This window comes from Typopeltis vanoorti, chromosome 25, assembly GCF_054136105.1.
Source record: "Typopeltis vanoorti isolate ZY-2024b chromosome 25, IOZ_Tvanoo_1.0, whole genome shotgun sequence".
Taxonomy (NCBI): Eukaryota; Metazoa; Arthropoda; class Arachnida; order Uropygi; family Thelyphonidae; genus Typopeltis; species Typopeltis vanoorti.
The window spans coordinates 72,248,594-72,261,062 of NC_143573.1; the positions used below are offsets into that span (position 1 = coordinate 72,248,594).

Here is a 12,469-nt window from a genome sequence, read left to right on the forward strand (position 1 = left end):
GGGTGACTGAAACAAAAAAGACAAAAACTGGTGAGATCTTCCTGAGCAATAAATACAAAATGTTATATTCAGGCAATGACAATCAAGGAAAAGGAGTAGCAGCCATAGTATTCAACACAAAATACGAGGCTAATCTTCTTGAATGGTAGGCAGTCTCAAGTAGAGTGATGTGGGCAAATATCAGAATGGGGAACTGGACAATGAGCCATATTTGTGCCTATGATCCCACAGAAGGTTCTACTAAGGTAGAAGTGGAGGAATTTTTTGAGGCTTTAGAAAAAGCAACTGACACAATAAAAAAGGAAAAGTTAGTCCTTGTTGGGGATCTAAATAGCAGAGTAGGAAATGATTGTCAGACATACAAAAATATTTTGGGAAAATTTGGAGAAAAGAGCAAAGCTAATAATAACGGCAAATACCTGTTGGATTTCTGCTCAGGACATGGACTTGTTATTACTAACACCATGTTCCAACATAAAATTATGCACAAATTCACATTGAGAGAAGAGGCAAGGAATAAAAAAAGTCTCATTGACTATGTTATTGTTGATAGTGATTTTTTCTCCCTGGTTCACGACACCAGAGTGTACAGAGGATTTGAAATTGGAAGCGATTTCTTGAGCAGGATAAAATTGAATTTTATATTGAAAAGAATAACATGTAAGAAAGTTTTAAAGCAAATAAAAGTTGAGGAGCTCTCAGATGTGAACTGTAGACTAACATATACAAAGATTATTGAAGAAAAAATGAAAGAGTTTGAGAACAGGTGGCAAACCTTGAAGAAAACTCTGATTGATTCAGCCAGAGAGGCATGTGGTGAGGTTGTCTGCAAGGATAGGGAAACAGGAAGTTAAAGAGGCAGTGAAGGAAAAGAAGAAATCGTATGAAAAGTTCCTGGCAAATAAGTCAGCTTTTGCTCTTAAAGAATACAGAGACAAATGTAAGAAAACTAAACGCTGTGTAAAACTAGCTAAACAAAAGTCATGGGAGGACTTTGGCAAGAACATAGAAAATAAATATCAAGAAGGTGACAAAATATTCTGGAGGTTGTTGAAGAAGCTTAGAAATGGAGAAAGTGTGCTCTAAAAGGAGTTAGGGATGATAAAGGTGACATGAAAACATTAGAAAAAGATATCCTTGAAGTATGGAGTAATTACTTCAAAAAATTGCTAAATGAAACAAGCAGTGATAGCACAGCGGTAAAAAACACTCAACAGGCATACAGTCAGGAATACGTATCCATACTTGAAGTAGAAAGGCAGCAGGAGTAGATGATATTCAATCAGAAATCTGAAGTATGGTGGTATAAAAGTCTTACAGTGGCTGCACTGCATAGTTCAAAAAGCCTGGACAGAGGGACGAATTCCCGATGATTGGAGTAGAGCTCTAATAGTGCCCATATATAAAAAGGAAATGAAACTGAATGCAAGAATTAAAGAGGTATTTCCCTACTGAGTGTTCCTGGCAAGATCTATGCAAGTATACTCGAGAAATGGTTGAGAAGAATCGTGGAAGAAAAGCTTGGTGTAGAACAAGCTGTATTCAGGCCAAATAGAGGCTGTCAGGATCAGATCTTCACTTTACAACAAATAGTCAAGAAAGCATGGGAATATAACAAAGATCTGTATTTAAGTTTTGTTGATCTGCAAAAGGCATATGACAAGATGCGAAGAGAGAAGCTATTCAATACGCTACAGTTATATGGTGTGAATGGAGCAATATTTAGTCTGTATTTGAGTTGTACGTTGGCAGTTAGAATTGAAGGAAGTATAGGAAAATGGTTTAATGTTAAATCTGTTGTGAGACTAGGATGTACATTATCCCCTCTGTTATTCATTATCTATATGGATCACATTATGAAGGAAAGTGGTATTAAACATATCAAAATTGGAGATGTTAATGTCAGCTCTTTGCTTTATGCGGATGATGGTATACTTCTAAATAAATCCGCTACAAGTTTGCAAGATTCCCTGACTAAATTGAATAACTGTTGTAATAGATATGGTATGAAGGTCAGCATTAAAAAGACAAAGACAATGAAAATAGGTAGAATTGTTGAACAGGGAACCTGTGGAACAAGTTAAACATTTGAGCTACGTGGGCACGATTTTTACTGAAGATGGTAAATTAAATATAGAAATAGACAACAGAAGCAGCAAAGCTGGTAGTAGGAAGTCAATTGAATAAATTCATATGGAATAAGAGAGAAATTAGTCAGAACACTAAATTAGCTTGTATACAAGACAGTGTTCAAACCAGTTTTAACTTATGGATCTGAGAGCTAGGTCAGAAGTAAAACACTTGACCAAAGACTAGAGACCGCAGATATGAGACTCCTGAGAAAGATTAGAGGCATCAATGGCAATATCATATTTAAAAGGAGGATATTAGAAAAGAACTTGACATTGTCAGCATCCAGGAATGCTTTAGCAGAGCTAATCTCAGTTGGTATGGTCACTTGAACAGAATGGGCGAGAAAAGATTAGCGAAACAAGTGTTCTTTGCCAGGTTGGCAAGAAAACGACCCAGAGGAAGACCAAGATATAGGTGGATTGATACGGTACAGTGTGCCTTAGACGATAGAAATATAAGATCTGATAATGATAATATTGGAGTCTTGACAAGTAATAGACTGATTTGGATTAAAATTGTAGATAGGAAGTTAGTAATTATGTAAATTTTTCATGTAGTACTGTCATATCCTGTACACTCCTTGAGGGTACATGTCAGGAATTTGATGATGATGAACGCATTGAAGAAGTGTATGGTATGTAGGGTAGATCTTCTGTTCATTTTGTGTATTAAACAGTGCACTTTCAGTTGAATGTGTATTGCAATATAAAATAAAAATGGTAAGTTCAGTTTTTATTGATAACCTGTCCATACGTTTGAATGGTACAGGGGAAAAACAACTTCAGTCCAGTTTTTGTGAATTCAACCTATTGCCATTTGTTTTTTTAATTTTTAAGTACTATTTAAATTAATTATGCTTAATATACATGACTGTACCATATCTATTATTTTTTTATTTTGTTATGCTATGTTGCATTTTGACAACAAGGTTAATTTAATTACAATTTTTTTGGAAGTCAATATCGTGGACTGAAGTTGTGTTTCCCCTGCACCCTTCATTTGTTGATATCATTAATTCCACAACAATATTATACTGTATAAATTACTATGAGAAAATATATATGAAAATTATCTAACACTTGGTTTTATTTGAAATGATTTTAATTATTATGTGAACTATTAATGAACTATTAATAGAAAGCACACATCCTGATTAATATTAAAGGGAAAAAACATACAGAAGTATTCTTTACTTTATTTATATCTGAAGATTTTCATTGCCTTTATTTGTTCAAATATACTGTTCTCAGATGGTATATATATCAACCAAACCATCAAGGCCTGTGTAGCTCAGTGGAAGTGCTGTGAGGTCCAAAGGTAGACTTTTGGACTTTTCTAAGCCCTTTCTTTGACTGGCTTCCAAGTTAGTTGATTTCTGACATGGGCAAGTGGGTTTTTCGGTCCACAAACTCAAGAAAATTGACTGTAGATCTCACACTATATTGGACATATCCTGCTAGGGTTAGGCACAGAGATGGCAGCACCTCTTTGTCAGTTGCCACTTATAATTGGTGATAATCTTTGGCCAGCTATCTCTGATTGACTACTGGTGGAGATTGAACTGCCCACTCAGTTTCCAAAAGCTAGATAGGGTGCCTTACTTATGAAAGGCATTAGCTGTTTTTTTTGACCAAAAATCATCTTAATTTGTTATAATGAATGAAATAGTCAATTCAGAATCTTAAATTTCTTTTTGATAGGAAAAGACTAAACTAGCAAATGGAAGTAGCGAAACAACAGGTTGTATTTTCTGTGAAGCACAGTTTGCCACACTTGTTGATCATCAGCAGGCATTAAGGATGAGACCTAATCCTGCAGCACCTAACAGAGGTAGAGGAGTAGCCAGAGGAAGAGGTCGAGGAAGAGGAGGTAGATCAAGAGGAAGAGGAAGAAGTAAACCTAAAGATAAAATGGCTCAGTTAGCTGCTTATTTTGTCTGATTTCTCTTTGATGAGAACTACTTGTCATAAACTGTTTTATAGGATCCTTCTTTGTATAAATATGTACAATAAATTACTTTTTTTACATTGCAAAGTTTCATTTTTCATGCAGAACTACCTTTGTTTATTCATATGTTTCACTTCGCATTTATTGATCAATTTGTAATTTTTTTTTTTTAAATAGTAAAGCATTCAGCATATCCACTGCAGTTTGGCCTTGACGTCTCTTAGCCATCCTGGTAAATTCAAGGATATATCTAAACTCAAATGATTTTTGAAGGAACACAAAATAATAGTCAGCTGGGATGGTGACAGTGTCAGAGTTCAAAATATGCAATCTGTGTATCTGAACAAGCAAAGAAATCATGCTAAAATGTTGATGAATTTTCATGCTTGAAAATTCATCAACATTCAGACATGAAAGAGGCTTGAGACATGGCTGTACATCACTCATTCCTTTATCTTCAGGAAAGGTACATTCATTCAAATCTGACTTCATTAACACTAGTAAACATTATGTAAAAATTGCTTCAAATAAAGTATTCAAGGTCTGTTGAACATACTATGGCACTTGAGCTATAGTAAAAACTTTGCTTGTACCAATCTCTACTATCCTTGCAAAACTTATGCATATATCTGAGCACATTGATCTGCTATTCAGAAACAGGTTTAGAATCATTTGAGTGATTACTAAGCAGTCATTTTCATGAATGTTTTTAATTTGAGGTTTGAACAAACCTTTTGACAAGAGCTTTAAAAAGTTGTACAAAGATTAACATTTTGTCTTGAGAAATGCAAATTTTCTCTTATCAAATTCTTTATCTTGATAACTATTAACATTACCTAGTACTTCTTTAAAAAATAGCATGAAATGCTTTTAACTTTTCATCTACAGTGTATTTTTTCAGTATTATGTTATTCTACATACCCAGACAGCACCATGACAAAGAAATATTGATGTAACCAAGAAGATAACTTTTTTGGTTTGTGTTATATTATCAAATAATTTTGATAGCTGTATAATTTAGTATAATGTTACAGTGGGTGAGTGGGGGGATGTTCTCCTGTTTTAGACTAAACCCTCCTTGTTGTAGTGCTTGGTAAAAGGAACATCAAATACAAAATTGTGCAGAATGTTAATTTGAGTTTTGGATTTTTTGAAATGACTCAGTGAGTTTTGAAATGTAATAGACCATGTTATACTGCAAAAGTATTTTAGTGTTAATTCAAAGCATAGTCGTTTCTTGGAATAGCAGAGTGGAAGTATTGGTCCTCCTGCTTACAGCAAGGGTTTTAATTTACAAAGGTACTCTCCAGATATTACAAACTAACCTTTGCACTCACAGTTGTAACCATTCTGCCACACATTTTGCAACATATCAAGGTGCATTAACCACTCGGCCAGCCGACCTGGCTGGCCGAGTGGTTAGCGTATCCGCTCTCCAGCCAAAAGGCTACGGGTTTGAATCCCGCCGTGGGCATGGATGTTTGTTAGTGTCTGTGGAAATACTAGTGGTGGTGGTCAGCAGTAGGTTGCGTTGGTGTAGTTGCAGTCAGTTGGTGGATTGAGCAGTGGAGACAGAGTCGTAGAGCAGGGGGCCCTCCCTCGATGAGTCCTTGACTCCCTGGAGGTGTCAAATAATAATAATAATTATCATTTCAAGCCTTTGTGATTTCACAGCACAACGACTATAGATAATGCAGAATGTCAATATAACATTTGGTGTTCATCCACATGCTTGAATACCACACTTAAATGGGATGAAACACTATATTATTTTATTTATTTAAACAGTGTATATTGTGAATTATCACTTCTACCACAGCTTTATGAGCTTATTGTCTAACATGGATCTGGTCATTGTTTGAGGTGATTTTTGACTTTAGCAAAAATTGCCTCAAACTGTGTAGCAGACCTTCCACAAAGTCTATGGAAGCTAATGTTAGGGCATGAGTTCTCTGACTATGGATATTCTGAATTTTTGGTTAAGAGAATTCACTGATACATGATGGGAGAGATGTACAACTCTTAACACCCCTGTCTCTTTCCTTCAGTAGTTATACAGTGTACTCTACTAGAATCTTTTTTTTTTTTTTTAATTAAAAAAAATCTTTCACATTTGGGTGCTCTAATTATGCTGCAGTCATACCACTTGATTAATGACTAACGTGACATTTCATGGCGACAACCTGACTAAAGTCCATTAACAAGAAACCCTGCAACCACATGTCATAACATGACTACAGTCATTTAGCCACCCTTTCTTATCCTTCCCTCTGACACAGCTTTTGCCTGCTATGTTGTATTTAAGAAGAATGTGGAGATACATAATTTTGGTAGATCCTTGTTTTGAAAATCAATCATAACTTATCTGTATAATGCCATCTGCTTTTTTAATGCAGAAACACTAGAAAAATTAACAGTTATTAGGATTCTAATATTGCTTTAACTTATTGATGATGGTATGTTTCTTTAATCTTCAAGGATTCGGTTACTTCATATTTGTATGAGGTTAGTATATTATGTTCCATATGAGACCAGTTAACTAGGGTTTTTTTTCGGATCTGAGCACTTAGGTTCACTGTGTGTTTTAATTTTTACTCTGACTCACTACTTGAACTAAAACTTGACAAGTCTGAATCTGAATTTTGTATATGTTAATAATCACAAGAAATTTGAATTTCCTTGATTTAATGTTTACTACTTTTACACTTTTCTACACTTCTGACACATGATATTGAATTTGGATTTTCCCACACTTTGCAGTATGGCATGGTGCATTATTTCAAACTATAACATTAACTTTTTGTATTCTAAACACAGAAGTTCAGCCTTATTCTGTTTGATGGCTATATAGGTTTGCTGAGATATCTTCTTCCAGAATAATGCCATCTCATCAGCATTGAAAACCTGTTCAGGTGTATATTCCTCTCCCCTGTTGAGCTTCTTGAGTTCCTCAGTGGAGGGGAGGAATACACTAGAACAGTTTCATTAAAATTTATTTAAATTACTTTTGATCAAATTATATTCAAAACAAATATTTTTGCCAAATGCTAAACTAGCAGTATACAAGACAGTGTTCAAACCAGTTTTATGTTATGAATATGAGAGTTGGGTTAGAAATAAAGCACTTCATCAAAGATTAGAAACCATAGATATAAGAGTTCTGAAAAAAAATTAGGGGAGTGGGTAAACAGATGACTTTATATTTTATAAATGAAGACATTAAGAAAGAACTTGACATTGTTGGCATTCAAGAAAGTGTGAGCAGGGCTAATCTAAGGTGATATGGTCACTTAAACAGAACAGGAGACGAAAGATTAGCAAGACAGGTGTATAATGCCAAAATGGCAGGGAAAAGACCGAGAAGAAGACCCAGAGGATCGATGCAGTATGCATGCTGCCACTCGCAATCTACAGCTGATCTTGATTTCACCACCCCACACTCAAGCCACGGAAAAATTTGGAGAAACTCATGTGGTTGCCCTTGACATTTCAAAGGCATCTGATCAGGTTTGACACAGCAGCCTACTTAAACTGCCATCCTATGGTCTTCCTTCCACACACACTGCAACTGGATTGCCAACTTTCTCACATGTTGTTCACTATTTGTCATGGTAGATGGTTTCCTCTCTTCAGATTTCCCTGCCAATGTGGGAGTATCACAGGGTTCTGTTCTTTCACCACTCTCTTTCTCCTGTATATAAATGACCTGCTCTCACAGGCTTCCAATCCTATCCATAGCTTTGCTGATGACGATACACTCCATTCCTCCTTTTCACTTGACAAACCTTATAGTACTCAAGTATTAGAATTCTCATGATCCACCGTGATTTGTTACCTGAACTCTGATCTCCTTACTATATCCCATTGGGACAAGGATAGCATTGTAGACTTCAATGTCACAAGAAAGAGCTCGTATACCCCCCCCCCCTTTACCTTCAATAATACTGAGATATTCAAACATGATAGATTTTTCTTGGACTGACCTGCATCTCTGATCTTTCCTGGCACAATCATATTTCAATTACGACTGTGGTCTGAAAAGTTCTTGGCCTAACAATGAAAAAACGAATTTATAATTTCGAAATTATTTTTATTTTTCAACATAATATTCCTTAAGAATAATACATTTATTCCAGTGATGCTTCAGTGCCATTATTCCATCCCTGTAGTGGTTCTCAGTACGATCTGCAAAATACCCATCTACAGCTGTAATCTGTAGAGGGGTATTTTGATTCGAATAAAAACTTCGAATTAAGGGCTTCTTGATTCGAAGAAAAACGCTGACCAGCAAGGAAGAATTTTAGTTTTGGGAGGAGATAGAAGTCAGAGGTAGCCAAATATTGGGAATAGGGTGGATGTTTCAACAATTCATAGTGCAGATCCCTTAATTTTCCCATTGCCAAAACACTTTTGTGCATTGTACTGATGAAATTTGATTTTTTTTTCTTCTGCAAACTGGGTCTTTTCTCACGAATTTTTTCTTCTAGCTGTTTAAAGATTGGAATAATATTCCTCAGTTATTGTTTTACCCTTTTCAAGATAATTAATAAACAAAACTTTAGCATCCCAAAACACCAATGCCATGACCTTTCCTGCTGATGGAACCGACTTTGTCTTCTTTGGCACTGAACAACTGGCTTCTGTCCACTGTTTTGATGCTGTTTGGATTCTGGTGTGTAATGGTGAATCCAAGTCTCACCCATAGTAATAAATCGACACACAAAATCAGTTTTGTTCTTGTTAAAACACTCTAAACATTGTTCAGAGATGTTCATCTGAGTGTGTTTTTGATCTGCTCTTCATGCAAAATATATCCTACATGTTCTTTTGAAATGCCTATAGTCTCAGCAATTTCACCCACTTTGACTCGCCATTCATCCAATACCATATCATGCACTCGCTCAATGATTTCTGGTGGTGTTACACTTTTTGGATGTCCTTCATGTAGATCATCTTCAAGGCTGGTGTGGCCACGTTTAAACTTGGCAGCTCATTTCTTAATTGTCGAAAACGAAGGAGAACAGCACGATTATAACCACATGATACCTCAATTTTATCCTTTTCAAGGGATACAGACAACACTTTTGCTTCGGACAGCTATATAAAACAAACTACTTGATCGAATGACTTGCAATTTCACATGGATGCTTATGACAGATGTACCTTAGAAAAAAAAAATCTTGCCGATAGTGTTGCCATCTATGGTTGAGGCCAAGACCTTTTCAGACCATCCTCGCATAGCTTCTTCAGCTGCAAAAAAAACTTGTACTTTTCTGCACAAGAAACTACTTCACACCTGCTTGCTCTATACAAATCCCAGGTCTGCCCAACTATGGAATATTGCTCCCATATTTGGGGTGTTACACCAAAATCCTTTCTAAGATTGCTTGATTCTATCCAGAAGAGGCAATCCAGTTAATTATAATTAATGATCCTTCTCACATATATGCACTTCAATCCTTCTCTCACAGATGTTCAGTTTCTGCCTTGTGCCTCTTCTATAGATGCTTTCATGGACTCTGCTCAGTTGGCCACTACTATTTCTCCAAAATCATTAGAACATGAGCCACTGCTAACCAACACCCCTTTACAGTTCATCTTGAAACTCACCACACCAACTTCACTTCCTCCTCTTTCATCCATCTTCTTCTGTTCTTTGGAACAGTCTCTGTACACTCTGCTTTCCCTAAAGATTACAACTTTCAGCTGTTCAAGCAAAACATGAACAGATTTCTCCATTTATTCACATGGCACTACTGTGATATTTGTGGCCTTTTATGTGTGTCAGAAGTGCCTTAGAAGAACAAAATGTTTCTCTCTCTCTCTATGTTCACTGGGCATCTACAGATACCATATGGTCACTCCGATGCTCGATGATGTTCCACCAGGCCTCGTCATGTAGTCCTGTTGTTTGCTTTTCTGGCAGCCTCAACTCTCTGAAGATCAGTCACTCCACACACGCTATCCATCCATCTCATTGACGGTCTACCTCTGCCTCTTTTTCCTGGAACTTTACCTTCTATTACTGTTCTGAGAAGTCCTCCTTCCATCCTTTCTATGTGTCCAAAATATTTTAACTTTCTTCTGTCAATATCCTTAAAGTTCTACTAATCTTTTCTAACACCCATTCATTTGTATGCCTTTCAGTATATGATATCCTCAACAGCCTTCTGTAACACCACATCTCAAAAGCAGATATCCATTTCTTATCTGACTTCTTTAGGTTCCAAGTCTTGCATCCATAAGTCGCTGTTAGAAAAACAACTGCATCTAAAATCCTCAACTTTGTTTCCATGGTGATCCATCCTTCCAGATTTTAGACAGGTCTCTGACTGTTAGCTTTATATTGTTGTATCTAACAAAATATGTTAGATACAACAATATTGGAATGCTCACAAGCAATAGATTAATTTGGAGGAAAATTGTTGAAAGATTAATAATAATATAAACTTATTAATGTAGTGCTGTCAGAGTAGCTTGCAGGTACATATCAAGAAATTGATGATGATGATAAATATTTTTTAGTTTATCAAATAAAATGATTTTTGTGAACTTTTTAGACTCAGTCTTGGTGTTGAGCTATTCAACAAATCGCCGAACACCAAGTCTTCCAAAATTCCACAGCTAACTCACATTTATTTAAAGTGAAATAGAGGTTTCATGCATCTCAGACATTGAATACGGATCTTTAGAGCCAAAGGGATAACGACATATCATCCTTGTGACTGCACTAGTGGTATATGTATATACCTTGATTACGCAAAGCACCTTTGTTAAATGATAAAATCTATGGGGCAAGGGGATATATATTACCACCTCTCACCCCTGTTGATCACAGGGGTGAGAGGTGGTAATATATTGTTGCTCTTCACATATAGAAAGAGAAAGTGTTTTTGTTGCTTGCCATGTCCCAGAGAAGTTTTTCTAGACACACATATACTGGAAACATCTAGATGCCCTTCCCATTCAATGGGAGTAGCTCATGATATCACCAATAATAAATTTAGTTTAATCCTTTATCTAAGTGTAAGCAAACAAAGTTTGCTTACACTTAGATAAAGCCTGAAAATATCTTCAGGACTGGCGTTAGGTAGTACAAAACACCAGGCAACTCATAGCAAAGGTGGAGCCAGCTAATATCACTCCTATCCCAGTATCTCCCATAATGCAAAACATCTCCTTGAAGATATGTATAATGTTATGCATTAAGGGAAGGGCCACTACCCAGACTAGTTTGACCTTTATTGAGGTCTCTTCAGTTTGAGCCAGGCCCAGAGGTGATTTTACTAACTCAAGCTAGCATTATCAAAAGCAAATTTGAAGATACTCAGCTCCCACTGAAGAGACCTCAATAAAAGTCTAAACTAGTCTGGGTAGTGGCCCTTCCCTTAATGCATAACATTATACATATATGCAAGGAGATGTGTTTTGCATTATGGAGATACTGGGATAGGAGTGATGTTAGCTTGTGCCACCTTTGCTACAAGTTGCCTGGTGTTTTGTATTACCTCACCCCAGTCCTTAAGATATTTTCAGGCGCAAACTTTGTTTGCTTGCACTTGGATAATGGATTAAACTAAATTTATTATAGCCTAACCAAGCGAAAAATAAACTTTCAATTTCGATATCACCAAGTTTGTCCTCATTCCAAATATTTCTAACATTTATCTCTTTTGCCATCTTCTCCAGAGAGATGGTAAGAGAGATAAATGTTCCTATCTGTCATTTTAAGCAATATGTTCACAACATTTCATTATTCAGATTTCTGAAGTTGTAGTGATTCATGTTCAAGTTTCTGAAATTAAAAATACTTAGGAAAGGAATAAAACAGATAACTTACTAAATAAACTAAATATTTAGAACCTGACATTTTACTAACTCAAGCTAGCATTATCAAAAGCAAATTTAAAGATACTCAAGCAAGGACTAAAATTCAGATGACCTTCAGAACAACAACAAGTCACATGTATGGAGGGGCAACAGTGGCTCTCTGCAGTGATGTTCTGTGATTATGATAGATGGATAAGGTGGTGCACCAAACTTTATGTAGAATTAAGCCATCATATAGTTCAGTTCTATAGCATATGAACTTCTTCCATGGACAGTGCAAGTTAAACTGAGATCTGTGTAATAGCTTGTTTTTTTTTTCCCACCATGAAAAGGTCATCCAAAGCATGTTGAGTTACATGCTTTGAATGCAAAGGACAACCCAGAAGTCTGCTTTTGGGTTGTCCTTACTGAATATATTTTTTATGTTCATTTCTTCTTACTATGGTGTGTCCTGTTTGTCTATACTAGATCACACATTAACAAGGGGATACTGTAGACACCTGGGTAGGTGAGAGGATCCTGGCATCCCTTAATTTGCCTAAGGAAAGTGGAGACTTTG

The 12,469-nt window shown here is 36.1% G+C and overlaps 1 protein-coding gene across 1 annotated transcript in view; it reads left to right on the forward strand.

Moving 5' to 3' along the window:
• The window catches only part of Top3beta (DNA topoisomerase 3-beta), a 233,460-nt gene extending 229,299 nt beyond the window's left edge, over positions 1-4,161 (forward strand). Inside the window, exon 16 of the mRNA XM_090414786.1 lies at positions 3,834-4,161. Within this exon, the coding sequence (XP_090270912.1) occupies positions 3,834-4,073 (240 nt within the window). The 3' untranslated portion in view covers positions 4,074-4,161. The remainder of the gene's footprint in view (positions 1-3,833) is intronic.
• The last annotated feature ends 8,308 nt before the right edge of the window (positions 4,162-12,469 follow it).